Source organism: Serinus canaria, chromosome 2 (genome assembly GCF_022539315.1).
Source record: "Serinus canaria isolate serCan28SL12 chromosome 2, serCan2020, whole genome shotgun sequence".
NCBI classification, from domain to species: domain Eukaryota; kingdom Metazoa; phylum Chordata; class Aves; order Passeriformes; family Fringillidae; genus Serinus; species Serinus canaria.
This window is the reverse complement of record NC_066315.1, coordinates 131,795,815-131,818,480: the sequence shown is the minus strand read 5'-3', so window position 1 is coordinate 131,818,480 and position 22,666 is coordinate 131,795,815. Positions and strand designations below refer to the sequence as shown.

General features: G+C 34.7%; 1 protein-coding gene across 24 annotated transcripts in view; it reads right to left on the bottom strand.

The window, feature by feature from the left end:
* Positions 1–22,666, bottom strand: part of RIMS2 (regulating synaptic membrane exocytosis 2) — a 448,889-nt gene that overhangs the window by 358,647 nt on the left and 67,576 nt on the right. For all 24 annotated transcript variants that reach the window (XM_050971294.1, XM_050971305.1, XM_050971301.1 and 21 more), the window contains one exon: positions 3,383–3,593. In XM_050971294.1, the coding sequence (XP_050827251.1) occupies positions 3,383–3,593 (211 nt within the window). The remainder of the gene's footprint in view (positions 1–3,382; positions 3,594–22,666) is intronic.

The window sequence follows — 22,666 nt, the reverse complement described above, 5'->3', positions numbered from 1 at the left end:
TGTATCAAATCTGGAGGCTGGATTTTTCTAACATTTTAGCATTTAGATTTCTCACCTGCATAAACCTCATTCTGTTGTCAACTGACTCATTCAATATGCATTTCCCTATATAAATTAGTATATAATAAAAAAAGAGGAGTATATTTTATATATCAGTGGAACTCTTATTACTAAGAACTCTTACTGCTTGCTCTCACATGATTTATTATTTAAATTTTAATCAGTCTGAAACTGTTCATAAACATAAAAGATGACTGTTCAAGGTTTTTTTACTCCCTTGAAATTTAATCCCCATTTAGCTAAATACACCACTCACCAAGATAATAAATTGTGCAGAAGAAGTGCTACCATTATCATTTTTATTTGTTTGAGCTAGAAGGAACTCTCACATAATGATAATTTTTCTACAGCTTGAATTGAATGCTAATGCCCATATATTTAAGGCACTTTAATGAAACTGAAAAAGGAATAAATCATCCAAACATTTTGAGAATCCTAATCTAATGCTTTAGCAACAGTCAAAACATTTCCCCTCCCTGCTCCTAGTCATGGCCATGAACCTTGTAAGCAGTAGTCAGCCTTGAGACCTTTGAAAAAAGGAGCATTCTTTGCAATTCTCCATCATCTGAGGTGCAACCTGCTAATACTGGTCTGTATTAAACAATTAAGGAGGAGAATCTGGAGTAAAAGGCTGGAGTTTAGCTTGAAACTTGATATTATGAAGATCTTAAACAGATCCACCAAAGGACATTTCAGACAGCATAAGTATCACCTCATAAGGTGATACCTTAAGTATAAATATCACCTATATAAGGTTCAAGGCAGACATTATATATATATATATATATATATATATATATATATATATATATATATATATATATATAAAATGTCTACAAGAACCAAAAAAAGCAAATTTAAAATAGGAAGTTATTAGAAGTCATCCTCCAAGAAACTGAAGTTGTATTCAGAAAAGAAGAGATAAGAATGAATTCTGGAATTCCACAACAGTTTTAATAGAATAATCAGTGTAGGCATAAAGCAGGGAGACTGCCAGTCTTTCTGAATTAGATCTTTTTTGTTCATATTCACAGTGATTAGGAAAGTATTTACTCTAGAATATTATTTTATGCAGAATAAACTGGAGTACACACTGTGAACTGATATTTCAGAAAAGAAGCTATAAAATGAGTCAACAAAAAAACCCCACGTTTTTTTAATAAATGATAGTTAGTGTAAAGAATCTCCAGTCTAAAATAATTAGTAACTGTAATGCAGTCTTTCACTGATAAGAAGTATAAAAGTTGGCAAAAATACCAAAAATTTTTTAAGGAATTTCAACATTATATCAATTGAAGAATAGATAAATGAGTCTGACATCCACATTGGACAGATTTTTAGAAACTCAAATACACAATAAAATTAGCAAGCATATAAATAAATTATGATAAAATGTGGAGAAGTCAGAATGGATTTAGTAGAGGGAATTCACATCTGTTACATGTATTAGAATTCTTTCAAGTAGTCACAGAGAAAGTGAGAAAATGGGATTTAGTCCTACAGCTCAGTTGGGATTACAAGCTTTTAAAGAATCTCAGCTGCCACTGAATAGGAATAAATTCATCCATGAGAAAACTTAATTAATGAAAGGACAAGAAAAAAAAACAGCAATAAACGATCAGGGTTTTTAATCAAAAGTTTTCACCAGCAAAGCCTCACAGGAGATGAGTCTAGAGATACTCTGTTCACCTTATTCATAAATTATCTAGAACAAAAATGAATGAGGTGCAGGACAGCCTCACACTAAATTAGCAAAAGTAATAGAAGAAAATGCCAGCTGAGAAGTGTTGCAGAACAGTCTCAGACTGAATGGAGAAGTTGACTGACTGAAAGACAGATTTGGGTTAGACAGTAAGAAAAGCTATCTGTGGTGAGCATGGTGAAGCAGTGGAATTACCTAAGACGCTGTGGAAGAATCTCATTGGAAATCTGTCAAGAGAAGTCAGACATAAATCTATCTGTCAAGTTCAAATGATCCATCTCAAGGAGAATCTAAATGGTGTATCAGAATGTGTCATTAGGAAATGAAGCATTCTTCCTAATGCTTTGTTTCTAAGGATGTAGGCATAATGACTCTAATATCTGTCCTAATTGGCTTCTGTAATCAGATGAAATGAATACAGAAATTATCTCTGTTATTACTAGCAACATGACTTAGTCAGTCATTAGAAAAAACAAATAAAATATATAAACCCACTGAAGGCAGCATTTTAAAGTTACCTTAATGAAAACCAAGACAATTTGAAACATTTACACATCATCTCAGTTACTTTAATTATCAGGAACTATTATTAATTTTTTTTTATTATTTTATACTTTGTTAGTCAAAAACTTCAGTCCGTTAGTTAAACCTACTTTTCAATCTTAGGCCAAGAAATACATAACATGCATAATATTGTCTCCTATCTTACAAAAGATAATATTTACCAATTGCATGGTATTTGCAATGAGCATATTACTGAAAAAAATTACTCATGTAAATAAATTGTATAAAAATATTACATAATTAAACATTAAAATAATAAAATTGTATTGTTTACAAAATACATGTTTTAAAAAAAGACTAGCATAATACTTCTTCAATATTGCCATATGTCTTCTATAAGTATCTGTCAGAATCTGAGAAAGATTCTATGTATCAGATCTGAACATTTTATCTAAAATGTTGAGTAAAATGATCTCAAAAGAGTTTTCTGTGATTACATCAGTTGTGATGAATTATTTACTCTATCCTTCAGCTTTTTTAAGAATTCAGATTGCTGGTTTACCATTTGTTATGCAATAAACACCAGCATATACAGAACAATATATCTAAGTGCATTTAATTACTTCCCTGAAACAGGTTAACACTCACATACGTTTGCACATATAAATATGCATAATATGTGTGGAAATTTACAATAGGTAATAAATATTTTAAAGCACAATATTATATTATATAAAATGTTCTAACACTAATTTTACAATAATCAAGAACAGAAGAGCCTAGGCAAGCAGGAAAGAAATCCTTGCTCTACTATGTCATAATCAATATCTTAATATTAGCATCACTAGATTACTAGATATACTTCTGTTTCTCAAATAGAGACTCATTCTCCAAGCAAAGAAATGTACTTGTAAGTCAAAAAAGGACATGCATTAACGTAAAAGCCATAATCACAAATTCATATGCAATTGGAAATTACATAAAATAAGGACAGATTTCTTAAGAGGCCCTTAAAGGAAATCTGTTTCAGTAGTAATGTGATTTGGATTCATAAGCAATGAGCAAGAGACCCTGAGTTTAGGAGAAGCCTGCTGTTCAAGCCTCAGAGCTCCATACCTTGTTGGACCGCAGGGACACTCTTCCTCCGCAGCGCGCGCAGAATTTCGTTTGGCAATAGGAACAGTTATGGCCACAGCCATCAGCAAATTTGGTTTTGTGGCAGATGCCACAGGTTGGGGCATCACCCTTCTGCTCCTGGTGCTGCTGTGATTCTTCACCCATCTTCTTCACTTGCTCCTTATACATTTCAAACTGCTGATGTAATTTTCTGCAGAAGAGAGGAGATCATTAGTTGTTGTTTACCTTTGCCCACAAACACTTCACAGTCATTAAATCGTAATCATTTTTACAAATCAGAGAGAAATACTGTAGTAAAGCAAATATATTTAGTTTATGATGCTGCAGAAGTATTACATTCAAGAATTATTTCTTTTTCATTATAACTAAACTCTAGGAGGAAGCTCAACCTTGAGCATTGAGCTCACAGTCCAGCTGTTACAAAGAGATGTAACTTTGCTTTAGGATGGGACCAGATGTTTGCTATAAATACAACAGCTGGAAACACAAGATAAGTGATCCAAGAGCCCATGGTGCTAAACAATAAACTGGTTAAGAGGAGGAAAAAAACCTAATTAATTCTTTAAAATATACTTTTATCGAATTCCACGAGATAGATGCAAATACCTTTTCTTGATCTAGCTAATCTTTATTTATCTAACAATACTGCATAAAATAATGATTCCAAAATTATTTTCAATTACTTTTCAATCACCAGGTTTAAGCCCATAATAAGTTACCTCATATTAACAAATTATTATAAATCATTTAAGCCATTCATATCATTGGATAGGAACTCTCATCTCATGTAAAATGTAAAGTAGAACACAGCCTAAGGTGTAAAATCCAGGAAAAATTGCTTAAGATACACACATACATTTACCATCTATTTCCAGAGCTAGAAACAAATGCAGTCAGTGGCCATGAGTGTCCAGAACTGCAATGTTAATTTATCATGTTAATTCACCCATATTTCTGAGTCCACAATCATCAAATCTCAATACATGATAATGGGAAGTGTCTCATGCTGACCAAACCTACAGACACATCTAATGCTCTGTAATGGTAGTTTTTCTCAAAAGCTCTATTTCTAAAGGTAAATGATGTCATGGGAAATTTAATTTTCATTATAAATAGCCATAATATTTTAGCTTTTGCAGATCCTGAAAAAGATAGGAAGGGTGACATTGCATATCAGAAGAGTTTCAAACCCACTGAGAAAAAAAAAAAAAAAACTTTGACTATTCTCTTTTTTTTTTATAGGAGTATGAACAGTGATATTTAAATTCTTAGCATGGAATACAACTTGCCTAATTTTGCAATCAAGACTGTAAAGTTTAGTGAATTAAAAGTTATTCATCTAATTTAGACAGATTTTTTAGTTCCTTGAATAAGTTCAGGCAAAACCCAAACAATTAAGCATTTTTTATGAAACATTAAAAAGGCAACATAAGACCAAAAAAATTCAAAAGGCATTATTTTCCCTTAGAATTATTCTTATTGAGAATCTTAAGATTAAGTTAATAAAAACCACACATGAATCATAAGATAGAACAAAAAATAACCTCCTAGAAAACAACTAAATCCAGGAGACCAACTTCCTTAAACACAAATATATCATTTATATAGATCACATATAAATTAATGATGCAAAACTACTTCATCAGAATTTTCAGAGGCACATACCAAAACAAATATTACACAAGCCAGTTAAAAATTAACTTAAGCAGTTATTTATGGTGGATATTCACACATATGAGAAGAACTGTTGGGATTTACTTTGTTTTTCAGGAAAACTCCCCTAAGAATGTACTTTACATTAGACCAAAGAGGAATTGTAGGAACAAGCAGGCAGCTCCCTGTCTCCAGCAGGAAGGACAGGAGGCTGGAGTCATTCCTCTCCTCTGTACTGACCTGCTGCCTGAGCTCCCAGCTGCCACCAACCCTTTACCAGGGAGAGGGAAAAAGGGTTATTTATTTGCTTATTTGTCACCTTCCTGTGTTCCTGCTCTTGTCACTTCAAGATCAATCCTGAGTCCAGCACTGTGGACTCCCAGCAGCAGTGGAGCAGTGGCTCCTTTTGCTTTGCTTTCATCCCTTTCCTACCTGCACCAGCAGGGAGATGGGCTCATCTGAGACCTCTGCAGGAGGGATGGCAGAGTTGGCATTGCCCTAAAAACCTTTTGGGCAGTCAGGAGTAAGGGGCTTCCTCTGCCTTCTCCCTTCTTCCAAAGAGCTCACTGTTGAGTGCTCTTTGTTGAATGGGGAAGACATGAGTTACTAATAAGAAAGAGCTGAATGAAGTTGAAAAAAATGGAAGTCTGGAAACCTGACACATTTCAGTTTTTACACTGACAACACTATATAATTGGTAGTTGGTAGTCTGGCCTGTTTCCATCAGTAACACATGTAATCTCTGAGACCTTGCCTGCCTTTTAATTTTGCTTAACACTGCATTCTTCATTTAAAGCATATTATCTATGCTGAACTCCAAGTTTATTTTTAGGCTGCATTCAGTTTTGTGGCTTCCTTATAATCTACAGCCTTTGTTTGTATGATTACTTGCTTACCAGTCTCACTGATGCATAAAAAGCACAAGGCTTTTGCCAAATCTTAAGCCTCATGTCCTGAAATAATTTCACTTGTGTTTCCTCTTGAGCACAAGAATCTATGTAAAGGTCATAACTTTTCCTTTAAAGTATAAACTTTCCAAGGTTATACAGAGCAGTTTTCCAAAATCCTTATTCTAGTAGGAAACACATCATTTGCCAAAATTGTTCCTTACTACATCTTTTTTCTGTTTTTAAAAAAATATTACATGTATCAATAGCTGTCAGAAAAAATTAAACAAAGACAAGAATCTATGAAATATTCAGTTAGACACAACGTGTGTTCTATTTACTAAGCAGAACTATCTGAGATGAATATGTACTCAAAACAAAATACAGAGTATTCATTTTAGGAATTTCCTTTTTAAAATTTTGATCTATTTTTTAGATAAATAATTTTTTTTTTATCATCTAGCCTGCACAGGTTTGAGCCAAAATTTAAGCTAAAAACACACAGCAATAATTGGATCTTTAGAATAGCGCAGTATCTGAAGCACATTTAGCAAAAACTTTATAATTTACACTTTTCAGAAAACATAATGCAAAATAAAATTCCATTTTGTTCAAGTTGTCTGCAGTCATTGCTGCCTGAGGGGCTCAGAAGTTCACTTACTAGGGAAATGAAAGTAAGTACCACCAAGGCAAACTTCAGACACTGAAACCAAACTCAAATATCCCAAGACTACAATTTCCAGTCCCATTATCCAGTGAGTTACTCTGTTAATGCAAGAGGTCAAGAGCCATCCATGACAGTTTAGGTTGGAATAGACTTTAAAGATTATTGAGCCCAACTGTTCACCCAGCACTGCCAAGGTCACTGCTGATCTATGTCCCCAAATGCCACATCCACACATCTTTTAAATACCTCCAGGGATGGTGACTCAAACACTTCCCTGAACAGCCTGTTCTGATGCTTGAAAACCCTTTCCATGAAGAATTTTTTTCTTCATATCCAATCTGCACCTCCCCTGGTGCAACTAGAGGCCACTTCCTCTCATCCAGCCACTGGTTACCTGAGAGAAGAGCCTGACCCAGCATGGCTGCACTGTCCTTTCAGGCAGACAGCAATAAGGTCACCCCTGAGCTTCTCTTTTCTCCAGGCTAAGCAACCCCTGCACCCTTAGCTGCTCCTCATGGGGCTCCAGACCCCTCACCAAATTCATTGCCCTTTTCTGGACACACTTCACCACCTCAATGTCTTTCTAGTAGTGAAAAAATTGTTCTGTCCAAGAATTGTATTTTGAGCCAAAATTTTATCCATAATGAAAAGCCTTATTTTTAGACATGATAGGGACTTTTTTTGTTTGTAAATATAGCACATGCCATCTATTTGTACTGATGCTAAGTCTCACTCCTTTACTACATTTGTTTCAAAAATACAAGTATGTACTTTAACAACTGCTATAAATTTTAGGGGAAAAGGAGAAGTTGGCATGAGTTTACACAGACACCTAATGATACTGAAAATTTAGAATGGGAAACTGGTAATTAAGTTCTGTTCTTGTAAGAATTACTTCCCTGAACCACACTTGTATCGGCTGGAAGTTACAGTGGGGAAGTTCATGGGGCTTATATGACTAGACAAGTTTGTTTTCTTTTTAAATAGCATACCTGAGATAAATTCATAGAAGACATCTCAGTGTGAAAAGCAACTGTTTGTAAGAATTTGGATTGCTCTGCCAGCATCAAGATATAGTTTGTATTGGAATACTTGCTTTGAGCTGGAACAGAGTTAATTTAATTCTACTTTTCCTGATTGCCCACACCTTTCCAGAAATGAAAAATTCAATATCAGTCAAAAAGCAGCAAACTGTGAGTCTCTCCTGATCCATGCCAAAAGCAAGTAAGAAATGCAAGTTTATTATTGACATTTTATTACTGTACAGAAATTTTAATTTTTTCTTTCCCTCCAGAAATATCCCTAAAACTTTCAGCATTTTACACAAAACCACAAAATTACTGACAAGAAGTTCTGAAACTATACCTACCTCCCAAAAGTTTACACAAATGTTTCTGAAATTTCTAAATCTGCTAAAAATCTTCCATTAGAAGGGCAAGGGCTAAGAAAGAATCCAGGATGTTTAGGCCAGATGTAAGCATAGAAGCTGCTTCTCATTTCCTCATTTCTCTCTCAAAGTTTTATTACAGATGTAGCACTTGACTCATTTCATATTACCAGGCATGGAGCACGGATGTGGCTTTAATCCAGCTTCAAAAAGGGTTTGTTCACTTTCAGTTCTGCCAAGTCCATTCATTTAAAAATTTTTCTGCTGGTGGCAATGACTGGTAGCATATGACATTCTTCCTGTACTGTACTCTTGAAGTTCCTGCTTTTACAATTGTGCCACCTAACCTGTCACTGCCTACACCCACATCTTAATGGATATTACTCTGATATATATATAACCCCTTGTATTAGCAGAGGTTGGAAACAGCAGGCTGAACAGCAGTTCTGCTGATAAGAACCCCTGGAATGGGCAATGGGTGGAAACCAGGCAATGAGCCAGTGGTGTGTGTGCTTGCATTACAAAGCACACAAATTACATATGGGTCCACATTAGCAAGAGTATGAGCAGCAGATTAAGGGAAGTTATTCTCTTTGACTGGTACTGGCAAGGCTGCACCTGGACTATTGTGCCCAGCTTTGTGTCTGCCTGTTTTTGATGGATGTGGACAAGTTGGACACATTTGACAAGTCCAGTTTGTCAACAAAAAGAAAATGATAACGCCTTTGCTCAATCCAGTGAAGAGGAATTGACTAAGGAGTGATTTAACACCTGTCTGAAACTAGCTATCTAATCTAAACATTACCTGAAAAGAAAAATTACGGAGCCAAATTCTTCCTAGTAGTGAAAAATCCAAATTGAGCAACAAAAGGCACTAACACGGCACTTTGTGAGGGGGGTCAGGCGGGGCATTAGAAGAAGCACATACATTTGGAAGGCAATGCAACACTGAAAACAGTTGTCCCAAGACACTGGGATCACTATGCTTGGAGCTTTTCAAAACTTGCCCAGATAGAACTCCAGCTGCCCTGAGTCTTGGCAATAACCATGCTCTGAGCAAGAGGTCAGTTCAGAGATTCTCTTCAGAGAACATTCCTGTTGTTACATTGTTGGCAAGAGCTTTATGGAATCAGAGAAGAGATATTAAGTATAAACCCAGGCAGAAGCATAAGGAAAAATATTCAACAAGAACTGTTTGGTTTAGCAGTGTTGAAAAGAAAAAAAATAACCACTTTTACTAAGAAAAAACCCAGATCTTTATTTTTTTCATAAACTACTGTGAGAATAGCTCTCTCAAAGTCTGACCAATGAACCCACATTTGCTTTCAACTCTATGAAGTGCAAAGGGCAGAAAAACCTTGAGTTTATGCTTTGATATGGATATGCATAAGCAGTAAAATAGAAATGAAAATACAAAAACCAACAATGTTCAGCAATGCAAAATAGGACATTTCTTAATTGAAAAATGATGATTTTGCCAATATTCAACTGAAATGAATGGGAAAGGGCATCCCACAAAACTCCACCTCAGGAGACCTTGGTTCTGCTGTAAGTCTACCACATAAAGAAAAATTATTAAGCAACCAAAGACTCAAATCTAACTTCAAACAAAAACCTTCCATCTAATTCTACTTGAAATTAATGGGTTATCATACCCAGGCAGATAATACAACTTGAGTATTGAAGCCATTCACAATTCAGAGTTTTCAGCTTTCCTATCAGTGAAAATGAAATATTGATAGAAAGTAGATGTCAGCAGAGATCTCTGCACACATTCACTCAATTCTCAGCACTTGAACTTTCTTGCTGGCAAGATCTCAAATGTCTCACTGGAATTGTATTGTTTCTAACTGTCTGATTTCCTCAAACAAAAGTTAACTATTTTCTACTGTCAGTGGGTTTACTTTCAGGGGCACCTATCTAAGTGAAATATCTAAGCTAAGACCTTAGACTGAAAAAAATACATTCACATTGAGAGAGCTTAAAAAATACAACTGTCAAGTAAAAATGCTGCTTTTTAATCTATGCACTGGAATTTACAATAAATAGGAGAAATCTAAGATATTGAAAAGAGCTAGACACAACTGCTTACTTTGATTTCTGCTGAAAGTACCAGTTTTACCTAAACTTTCACAAACTTTTTTTTTTAAAGCAGAAAGATACCATAAAATCCAATTCATTTGAATTTCCACCTGCCCTGATCCCAAGAAATCTATTCAGAAACAATTACTCCCAAGCTTATCTCAGAAGTGTGCATAGTTTCTCCTGTGAGTTGTACTTGGCATAAATATTCTGATTTTAATCTGTTTAAGCAAAGAATGTAGCAGAAAATGAACTCTACTATTTTTTTTTTCAGGTGGGAAATGCATTTTCCCCACTATAAAAATTAACTGACAGATTTTTTCCTGGAATTTTCAGTATTTTGTTTAGAAAAAGAAGGTTAAAAGCCATGTAATGACAATAACAGCCCTATTCATCAGTCTCAAATGGTGTGATATTTCACTTTGAAATTTTTTATTAATAGAGTAAATTCTCCAGAAAATGTCCATGGAAACAAATCTGAAATTTTTAGCTTTTGCACCTATTATGTTTTGAGTTGGTTTACAGGTGGAGCTACCTAGGAAAAGACCCATGATTTTCATGTCTCCTAATCTCTAACCTATTAAGGAATTATTCTTTACTTTAAATATTCTGTGATATTTATCATATGAAAGAGACACAGAGGAACAATGATGTAATTTTTAAGTGCAGAACATCTTTAAAGAGCCTACAGCATTGACTAGTCACAGAATAAAGCAGCCCTAAATACAGTGAAAAATTTATTACTTGCAAAAGAAATAACTTTGTTCACACTAAGAAAAATACTACCTGCCTCTCAATCAGTGAAGTATTTATTTATAAATATCATACTCTTAACGAATTCACAAAAAAACCTTTAAAAAACCAAAAAAAAAAAAAAACCCCCAAAAAAAAACCACAATATGGCCAAAATCTGGATCCTAGGTAAAAAGGGCCTGAACAGAGTTATAATAAGAGTTCACACACATGGAACTTGATGTCTTTGGATAGTTTCCCTGAAAAAATACTCTAGAACTCATATACTTTCTAGTCTAATGCATAAATATATTCTAAATCGAAGTGAATTACACTGACTGTGCCAGAAATGCTGAAGAGAAGAAAAAGAGTCAAGAGAATGGAAAGAAAGGAATGTGGCTGCTAAATGATCTTGCCCATGGCTCAGAGCAGTGCTGCTGCTCACTTATAGTTCAAGTGGGAAAAGCCAACTATATCAGAGCTAATGAGCCTCCAAAACTACCAGATCTCTGTTTCAGTGTCTCTTTTCCATGCAAGGGAGCAGGGTAAAGATATGAAGATGTAAAGAATGTGAAGATGTTCTGTTATGACGTAACATCATTTGCTTCATGTTGGAGAATGAACCCAAATATTCTCTGCTGGTGGGGACCTCATAACAGGCTGTTCGTAGAAGTAAAATACATGGCCAATACAATATCATAGAGTTGGCCTGGCTCCATTCTCTCTTTTCCCCACTTACTAGGGCTTTCTGCAAAGGCTTACAGGTCACACTGTATCACATTTTGTTCACAGTTTATTTGACCTCCCTCACAAATTAGAATATATTCTCCCATTGCATTCTTCCTGACGTCAGAATGAATTACGTACTTTGGTATGACCCTAAATAATTTTTTAACTACAGATGAAGTCATGTCACTGATCCTAGTTTAGCTTAATACAGTCAGAAAGTCAATAAAAAAAAAAAAAGACAAGCAAGAACATGGGGGAAAAAAAAGCCCCTGCATTTTAATAAATGAGGCTATGACTGTAAATGAATCAACAGAAAACACACCAGCTGGACAAAAACCTACCTGGAACAGACAGGATTACTTTACCTATTTTTTTCTTTTATAATGCTCAGTATTGAATAAAACTGCAGCCTTTGTTTATTAACTTTGTTTATTAGCAGAAGTGAACCTGCTCTTTGTTAACAGGGGAGCAGGGAACAATAGCTAAGCACAATAGTCCTGTGAACACAAGAAAAAGTGAGCATGAAGAAGATGAACATATGGACTAAAAAGGACTGACACAATTAATGTTATCATATTTCTGTGTGGGTTTAATGATATTGACATAGGCCAGACAAGATGCATAAAAAGGAAAAAGGAAGTAGGTAGCTCCTGGCTGCACCTGTTACTCCCAGTTTTCCTCAGAACAACAGATACTTACTCCTACCTTTTCCTCAGCAGTTCAAAGTAATTGCAAGATTAAATTGAGAAGTGATGTCTTTCTAATTGTTTCTTGTTTATTAAAATTCATCTATAACTGAATTGTTTATTCTACTTTTACAATCTATAATAGACATAAGGCTAGAAAGTTACAACTAAGTTTTAAACAGACACAATATAGTAAAACATACAATTTATCAAGACCTTTTCCAAAACTTCTTTGGTGAAAATAAGAAATATGGGCATTTAAAATTAAAGATAATACCACATTGCTCCAAAAGTTTAATGGCCAAATCATTCAGACAAAGTTCCCTAGTTTCTCCATAGCTGATAGTTATGAGAGTAACCACCTGTAAACAAGTACAGTTCCTTTATAAGTCCACATGGAAACTACTTTACACCTTTGAATATTTTCATATCACTCTGTTTTTATTTAATGTAACTGAGAAGGTTCTAACTATTCTTTTCTGGATCTTATTTAAAATTCTATGTTACAACAGAAGTTTCCATAACTTTCATGCAAATCTTATGGTGATTGCTGTGATATTTTTCCTCATTTTCCATAGCTGCTCATACTGCTCCATAGCTGCTCATAGTTAAAAAAAAAAATTAGAAAATCCTTTCTTAAACCATTGTGAGTCTGTCTATTCCTACCATGTTTTTCTCGTTTGACTCTAAAATAAACTTTCTTAGCTGCATTTTTAATTCTTTCTCCATAAACAAATTCTTCATTTTTCCTCTAATAGATTTTTTCATCTATTTTTTTACCCTCTCCAGCTGTACTGGAAGTATCAGTGTGACTCTAGTTTTAATGTCTAAGAATCAAGTGGGTAAGATAAATCCATACTGTTCACACAACAGTGGTTGTTCTCCTTCTGCTATTTACCCTTGCAACAAGGCCAACACCTCCCAGGTAATTTTAGGTCTCATTTAAAGTAAGATTAACCATGCCAGTTGTAATTGAAAAAGTGCCTGACTCTCCAAGGAAACTCTCCAAGTTCATTCCACAACTGCATTCAGGCAGTTAAAAATATTTTATCTCCAGTTCCATGGCCTCGTCCCTGTATTTGTAATCCACACTATCCCAAAGGAGCTGCTTTGATAAAGTGCTGAAGCTGTAAGTACTGAACTTCAGCTGACAATGAAGATCAGGAGCAAGCAGTTGAACTTACTGCAAAAGTAGGCTGACAGGAACTGTAAAAATTACAGATAATTATGGTAATTTTTTTTAACTAACCCATTAGGAAAAAAAATATGTAAACAGTCAATCTACATGCTTTACGTATCCAGATACCTTCAACTTCACTTAAATAAGTTTTGTCAATTCTGATAGGAAAAAAAAAAACAATTGTCACAAATACAATTGTGTTTCAAGTTTGGAAGAACAGTCTTAGTGACTGATGGAACCTTTTAGAACTCTCTCATTTAAGGGTAACAATGCAACATGAGCTCAAGCTTTACTGAATATTAAAAAGGACTCCATCAGAGACACCTTACAATAGGTGATACTATTTGAATCTTCAGTTCTACTGATGCCATAGTATTAGCGTGTGCTACTGCTGCTAAGCACTCTGGACAACTGAAAGTGGAATTTTCAGAAACTGTGCACAGGAATAGTGAGCCTTTTTTTCTGCATTCTGTCTCATATTGATGACAACCAGCATCTGTCCCTAATTTCTATAAGAAAAGGCACGATGGACAGGGAAGATCTGTAGCCTGTATATTGCTGGAAAAGAACAACATCAGGCATAGCATTATTCACATCCAGAATCATGACACTCTCAACCACCACCACTTGCAGTTGTCTATCTATTAGAAAATCCCAACCAGAAACCAAAATGTCTCTAGACCTGCAAGTCAATCAACCATAAAAGACCCCCAGGTAAAAAAAAAGTAGAAAGGGTCAGAGCTCCTTACTGACCAGAAAGGAAATAACATCTCATGACTTAAAAAAAAAAAAGTGTTTTATTTTCTAGAATTATTATTATTTTGCAGCTATTGCAGCACCTTTAATATGTTATGAGCCTTATGCAAAACTCAAGACTCCTATTGGGATATTTTTCACACACAGTTGAGATAGGATGCATACAAACTTTCATATCCTCTACAAAAATTCTCACCTGAAATCTAAACTTATAGGAATACACTTGGCTCCCATAAAAGTTTCCTTTTACATTGTTTTTATCCTATCTTTCTACATTTTGTATCTATGTTGATAAAAACATGCTGCTCATACTTTTATAGTTAGATAGTTCTTCCTGATTCACTTGAATGCTGTTTTGAAGCAGAAATATTACACCAATATAAAAGCATTAGAAACCTAGTTGCCCCTTAATTATCTCTACATTTTTGCTGATACTGCTTATTTTAGGAATTATATTAATTATCAGTTTTAGGGGACCAGAGGCACATTTATAAATATTTTAATTACTAGAAGTTATTTTTCATACAGCCTTATTATTTGAAGTATACAAGCTATTATTTGAAGTATACAAGTTCTAAATTATTCACTCGGAAGACATTTCAGTTTATTTTATATTTTACTTGTTTCCACAAATGACACTTTTATTAACTTTATTCTAAATTTCCTTCTAAAGGGATACAGTATTTACCAAATGTGACAGAAAAAGAGGCAAACTCAGTTGTTGTCAATTAAGCACATTGCAACATTATTACATTTATAAAGGCCATCTCCAGCAGAGATAGTATTTCTCATAGTAACTCGGGTTACTTTTTTTGCATCATCTGGTGACTTACAATAGGAAGCCATTCACCTCACACCTGTAGTTTTAGAAATGTCCAAAATAAGTAAGGTACTGTGACAAATGTTTTTATCCTTACTATGAATAGAAAAATTACTTTTTCATTGGAGAATTACATGCATAGCCAAAATAAACACACACTAAATAATAGGTCAGACTGTCTCGGCTCCGAAATGTAACACCTCTTGACATTGCAGTATCATGATTAGAGTGAGTTCATTCCACATTGTTTACAACATTCATGAGCATTTTCAATTATTAAGTAGCCCCTATCTTTTTACCTCTGTGACAGAAGAGTTCCTATCTTGATGATTTTCCTTTTCTAACAAACAGGAAATAAATGTGACCAATGCTGGGAAAGCCAATGTAAGCGAGTCTTGGTTGTGCTCAACTCATGGCTGTCTCAACTTCACCCAAGAAAACCAAACCAACATGTTTGATGCTGAATAATCACCACTAGAAGTGGTGTTTGCAATTATTTCTGATGCACCTCAGTTTTGAACTGTGTCAGTATTCTTACTGTAAAAGCTGAACCAATGAAGCCACATTGCTAGCAGCACTCCAGGGGGAGAGCCTCTTGAAAGTCTGCCAGTTCTCAGAAGACTTATTTTCCATACTGCTCATATTTTAAAGTAACAGGAAGTAAGGCCAAAACACAAATTACTTTCTCCATGCTAATATAATTCTTTTTAATGAGGAAGGAGCTCAGTGAGACTGATGTTCTCACCTGCAGGAGGGTTTTTTTTAAGTGAACTAGGTGTGTAATGATTTCCCCCACACTAATTATATCTAAATCCAGGCCTCCATACCTCCCCTTTACTGTAAAAGAGCACTGAATTCAAACTTCACTTCTCAGAAGTAAAATATGTCAATTTAGGTTGCAGCAGTATTTCTTCATTTAAGATTAAAAGTATTTGATAAAAAGTATTTGGTAAAAGACAATAATTTTTTGTATCAAAAACTGTATAAATAGTAGTAAATCTAATACTATTTCTGGCAGATAATGCTTGAGTTTTCCAAATAAGTGTAGTTGTACAAAACCACCCCAACTAATCAGTGTCAGAGAGAAGATCAGAATTTAATCCTATATTGAAATCCTTTAACCTCTTAATTAAAGCCTATTAATTAACCATTAAGAGCTCAGAGTTACTGGGTATACATGAGTGTTGTAAGAGAATGAAGCCAGGCCACCAGCTGGCCTGCTGCCCATAACCCCACGGAGTGAAGGAAGCAGCAGCAGCGGGCCCCAGAAGCTACCAGAGGGAGCGGGGACACCAACAGCTCTGTGCATATCTGTTTGTTTTCCTACAAAGCTTGAGTGCTGCTGTAAATATAAAAAGATTGTATTCACATTTGTATTAGCACAATTGCACTTAAACAAGAAGAATAAATCTTAGTTCTGCTCCCCATCAAGCACTTATTCTCCTGCATCATCGTTCTTATTTTCATGCATTTCATTTTTTCGTATTATTGATCAGGGCAGATAGATTACTATCTTGTAATGCCATCATATAAATTTCTGAGAAGTCTTTTCTTTCCTTTTTTTTTAAATAATAATATCTGCAGGCCTAATCCCTGAGTGGGTTTAATGCAAATCAAACTTGGCAGACTCTGGCAGAAGGAAACCCTTACTTTATTAGGTGATTTTCTTTTTGCCCTTTTTCACAGAGGTACCCTCAACTGTCATGACTTTGTAAAAAATCTACTATCCTAATAGTAGACATTGTGGAATAAAATTGTGAGGGAGTGGCAGGGAATTATTATCCCCCCTACTGCAGAATGTGGTCAATTCCATCATGTTCAAAATCAATTGCCATTCTTATATTGTATGTCTTTTGTAGGCAGGACTGACCAGATATCACTATTCTAATATTAAACAATATCAATACAGATATATTTCCAATTCTTTCTGCTATTGTAACTAAGCTGCTACAACAGAATCTTTGTAACAGTCTGTTTCCAACATTGGAAACAAGTGCTTTTTTTAAATATAGACACCCAAAGAAGCAGCTTATCATATCTGCATCTTACTTTCATCTCTCCCTGGCCTCTGAAGGTAGAGTCAAAAGAGAGGCAAAGGCATGGCTGTGATATCACAGCCAATACCTGAACAAATCATCAGAGGAGATAAAGTTGTGATCCCAGGATTATCAAAACTCATCAATGTTGCATGTCTAAGAAAAGAAAGAATATTCATTTAGTGTACATAGGTAATTGGTATTGTAACAGCTAGGAAATGGGAAATGTACACAATGGAATCCCAAATCCATTAGCTAATCTTTTAAAGAATAGTTTCCAACAGAACACATAGCATAATACTTTCTTAAGAAATTCAATATAGATACTCTACAGAGAAGAATGCAGCACTAGATATGATGAAATACGACTACAGGATGCTTGCTACTTTAAATTCAAATTTCATCTTGAAACAGACAACATGCTGCTGTTTCTGAAGTTACCTGTTAATCAGATTTTTGTCATACAAATATTAGTGGGTTTCACCCTGTTGGTGAACACTGCACTATAAACATAAAACATGTTTAGCTCTTAGGACTCTTATAACTGTCAGGAGGGGTGTCCACAACTGTTCCAAAACTGTTTTCTGACATGGTCTGTATACATGGATAAAGTACACCTGAGATTAGAGGTCTGACTCTCTTCCAGCTGACAAAATCAAAGTTCTCATTGCTTAATAGCCTCACAATGCAACAAGAAAATCCATTTCCTACAACAAACCTATTCTTACTAATCAGCTATTGTAACAGAGAGTATACACATGGATGCAAAACTTCCTAGAGGATGAGAAAAAAGTGACGTGGAAAGAGTATCTTGAGTTATTTATCAGCTTTCAAATTTTGGAGTAATTGAATCATGTCAGTGACAAACCAAATTCCGAATAGGCCTTGGTAAAAACTGGGTATTTGTTTCTGTGACAGTGCCATTTTTTGCTCTGTGAGAATCTTCACCGTCTGTTAATGTTATTCATAGATGAGACTTTGTACCCAGTAGTTTTCCTCCTCACCCCAGGCTTCTGATCAGCTCACTCTGGCACCATCTGTCTGTGTTTGTTCTGAGTCCAAGATACTCCAGGAGCCACATCACTATGAATTTACTTTGACTTTCCCTCTATACAGAATATAATCAGAAAAACATCTTTTGGAAGAGATAAGTAAATTTCCTTCTTTTCAAAAATCAATATTGCTGCTTCTTTAATCACAGAAAGCACCCATAAGTGCACAAGTGAAAGCAAATGGGAACGATGAAGTTGAAAAAGTAAAAAGGTACACTCATCAGTAAAATAGAAGAGCTGATGGAGGGTTTCATTATATAAATATTTTGTGGACTGGCCTCCTTTTGGAGCATACCTGAATGTTCTGACTATCTGTGCAATTGTCCTTAAATCTCTAAAACCACAGCTAAAGTGAAGGCTACCATCACAAAACAAAAATCTTCTCCTGGTGATAAAAGACAGTTGTCTCATCTAGTATGTCTTCTGTAAGTAAACATGGCAGAGCTCCACATCCTGTAGATAGCCCTTCTAAATCAGTCTAATCCTTTCCTGCCTTAAATAAGGGAGAACAAATAGACACTTTTTTCCTCTAGCCTTGCTGCCCCCCAACAACTTTTCAATTAAAGAATGAGCATTATATTTTTATAATTAATTGAGAAAATACTACAACTATTGCTTATCAAAGGAATAAAACAAGACAACAGTGATAATAATGCTTTACTCATCTTCACTCTGAAAATTGTACCACAACCACTGCAAATACATCAAAATAAAAGTACACAACTGAGAGACTAAACCCTCCCAAAGACAAACACTGCATTAACTCACGGGTATCAAATTAACAGAAATGTTGTAGAAAGAAGTTGGGAGTTTAAAAGCATGTAACTAACATTACTGAACTTTCATTTGAAAAGCTCCGCAGCTGGGAAGCCTAATTGTATTTTCAGCAAGCCTAATTGTGTTTTCTGACTCCAGGGGACAGGAATTCCCCAGATACTGTTGACTGACAGGTCTGGTTCTGCTTTCAACCAGCAAGTAAGCAAAAATACCCACTGCTAGTGAAACTAAGTATGAAAACCATCCCTCTTCCCACTGGTATCATTAACAGCTGGAAGTGCCCATTTTAGCATTCAGCACTGCCCACAGCTGACTCATTTGTAGAAGTCATTCTTGTCATTCTAGACAAACTAGTCTCAGCACCAGCATTCAGAAGTAAACCTTAATATATATGGCTTGGACCACACAGGAAGCCTTTGTGAAGTACCAAACATCTTCAGTATGAAGAAACTCCACAGAGCTAAAAGGTATCCACCAGATCCATGTCTGGAGATACTGGCATTAAATGTTTCCGAACTTGCTTCCTGGTTATGAAATTTGATATTGGTCCATTAACCTCATTGCTGGTTTTCTAATAATTCAATCCAACATCTTGAGGGTATTTATGCAGTTATGGTTTTATAATTGATTCAACCATAGTCACTGAATCTCTCCTCTTTCCTGAATATTTATTCAACATTTTTCATTATGTTCTATTGTGATATCTCCACCTGTAGTGCAAAATAGAAATATTTAGAATATTTTTAATATCAAATTACTGTTCATTAAAACTACCCTTTGAAATCTGTTTTTATTACACCAATCACTACTGATTTAATAAGCCTGATGTATTTGATACAAATAGTTAAAAGTCATCGGTAAAGCCACTTAGATTGTTTCAGAAAATGTTATTTTTTACTACTAAATAAACTTTTATACATCTCTGACTTCAAATTTGTCATCAGAATTGTCTACAATTCATCTTGTTAGATTAATTTCTTCCCAATTCATCCAATAATTTAAAAACTTCCAGTTATTTCCAGAATTTTTTCAATCACTCAGTAGTATGTACAGCAGAAGAAATGAAGGTATCTTCTGTTCATTTTTTCTTACAGTTTATATGGAAAAAAACAAACCAAACCAAACCAAACCTGGGATTACTCTGGGATAAAGATACTGCTCTCCAAAAACTATACAAGTTAACACTTTTATATTATTCATACCCTTACTCATGTGTGATAACTCAATAACCTCAAAATCCTGGGAGGTTATTCTTCCTAGGTAAAAGCCATGCTGAGTTTTTGCAGGTAAAATATTGAAATTATGAAATAGAAAGAAGGAGATAAGGAGAAATATATTGAGGAGAGGCACCAAAGGACTGTTTTGATCTACAGCCTCATGCAAATGTCTAGAGAATATTCCCTGGAGAAAGTAGCTCTTAACCTATAATACCAGGTGAGCCTAATTACAAGTATTGAACACTAAAAAGCTCGAGTCAGCAGTTTTTATAAAAAACCAGAAGCTGTAATGCCAAAACAAGCCCAAGTCAGCCACAATTATTCTTCCCAAGTGATGAAAACAGACACTCATAATTCTGCTGTCTAGTATGAGTGCATCCTGAACATACTCTTCACATTTACAGTATTATGAGGGTGGCTGCACGACTCACAGAAGCATGGCTTCAGGGTAGAGAGAGATCAGTTCCAATAAAGTCTTACTAGTTCAACATCCTTTGATTTTATGATTCTGACTGCTAAGCTTATTATTTTCTCTTGGAAAATTCAACCAAAAAGAAGAATACTAACCTATAAGCATCTATTTCAACAAATTTTTAAACTAGATAATGCATAAAACACTATAACATATTGATCTATTCTCTTAATCCAATAATATTAAATTAAATTTAAAATTTTAGAATACAGAAAATACTGACAAAGAACAAATATCCATGGTGAGAAAAACTTCAACAGAGTGGAGCAGCACAGAGAGCCAAAATAAAATACATTGGAAACTTGCCAAAGAGTGATAAGAAAATCTTTAAACTAGAAAAACAGTAGTCTGGAGTTTGAAGAAGATGGTCTATGTAAACAATTTTTGTGTTATTAAAAGGAATTGTCTCAACTAACTGGCACCCAGAAATCATACACATGAAACACAGCCTGGCTCTAAATTCTGGTTTTCTCTGTTAGGTTTCAGACTAGGATTCTGTTTGTGCAGGAAGGCTGTAGAATTGCTGAACTCCCAAGCTTCCCTTCAGCTTCAAGCACTCTAACTGCTGTTCTATAGCAGAAAGTTTTTGTGCTGAGCTTATATTGCTCATGGGAATATTAATTCAAAATGAAAAATTACAAGAGGGCAAATAATGACATGAAGCATGCCATGCAAAGTGATTCAGATAATATAAACCCCATGGAAGTTTGGATTTTGGTATTTGCTATCTTCACAATAAGAATCATGAACCTGACCACAATTTATCAGCATAATATCACACATGTATTTTTTATTTTCTATCCAATTATGAGAAGACAGGTGTTCCCTGATTGAAGAGAAAGGCAAACATATTTAAAAAGCTGATGAAATTTTCTACCAAACTAACAAAATATAAGAAATATAAGATATTATCTTTTTCTTTCCTTTTACTTAGTCTCTGCCAAGTCATCTCCATGAATGGGACTGAGATTATTTTATCAAAATAAATATAAAAAAACTAAGAATATGTCACTTATTGCAGTACTGCCTTGGTTAAAAGAAAAAAAAAACAGTTATTAAAAAGTTACTTCCACAAACTTGAATTTCTCTCAAATTCAAAATATAAATTTGAATAAAATAAATAAAAATTTAGGTACCATGAATGGTTAAAATTTTACAGATAATCCTTTAAAAAAACTCTATGCATCAAAGCAGCTGTTTGTGCACTGAATAGTCACTTCTCATTTAAAAAACCAAATATTTAATTTAGCAAGTAAAAACCATCTTATGCCACTTCTTGGAATAATCTTACTTGGAACTAGCAATATTGCATGTAAAATCGGGTTCACATCACTTCCACTCACAGAATACAACATGCCCAGCCATTTTAAGGAGAATGACATTAAATTATCATGAATAATGTAGAGCCAGTAGAGCACAGAAGCTGGAGTCTGATCTTCTCTAGAAGTTTTGACCTTCCTAATATCAAGACTTGATAAATCATATCAATTGATGCATGATTTTTAGCATCAATTCTTCACAGAATGAAATGCACAATTCTTCTTTGGAAAATAAAAATTAAAGCATTCATTAGGGTTACAGTTAATGCCAAAATGAGTGTACAGCCTCTATGTCTTGCAAGAACACCTTCTGCCTCGGTCCCAAATGTTGCATTTGAAATTGAGTTTGCTGATTCGGCTGCAGGCTTAATGTGGTTTCCTCTTATGATAAGAGTATCACTCCTGTCTTGTTTAAGTTAAGCTTAAGCCAGCATTTTCTAAATTTGCTTATCTCATTCAGACAACCTGTCATCCCTCTAGGGATACTGTCTATTTCTTTTGGAAAGCAGTTCAAATCAGGATGTTGTCAGCATATTAGTAGTGCCATAGCCTGTGACATTCACAGACCCTGAGAAATTGCAAAAATTAGAGTGAAAATACTTCCCACAAAGCTTTTAGGAGCAGTTCTATGTTAATATATTGCCTAGTAATTATCACCTTACACCTTTATGCATATACATATGGAAACATATGTATATGTTCTTTTCACTATTCTTCAAACATATATTATGTTTTACTATTTCTGTTACATAACACAAAACACCTAGAGATTTTAGTACACAAAATAGGTCAGATATAGCTCCAATTCAGC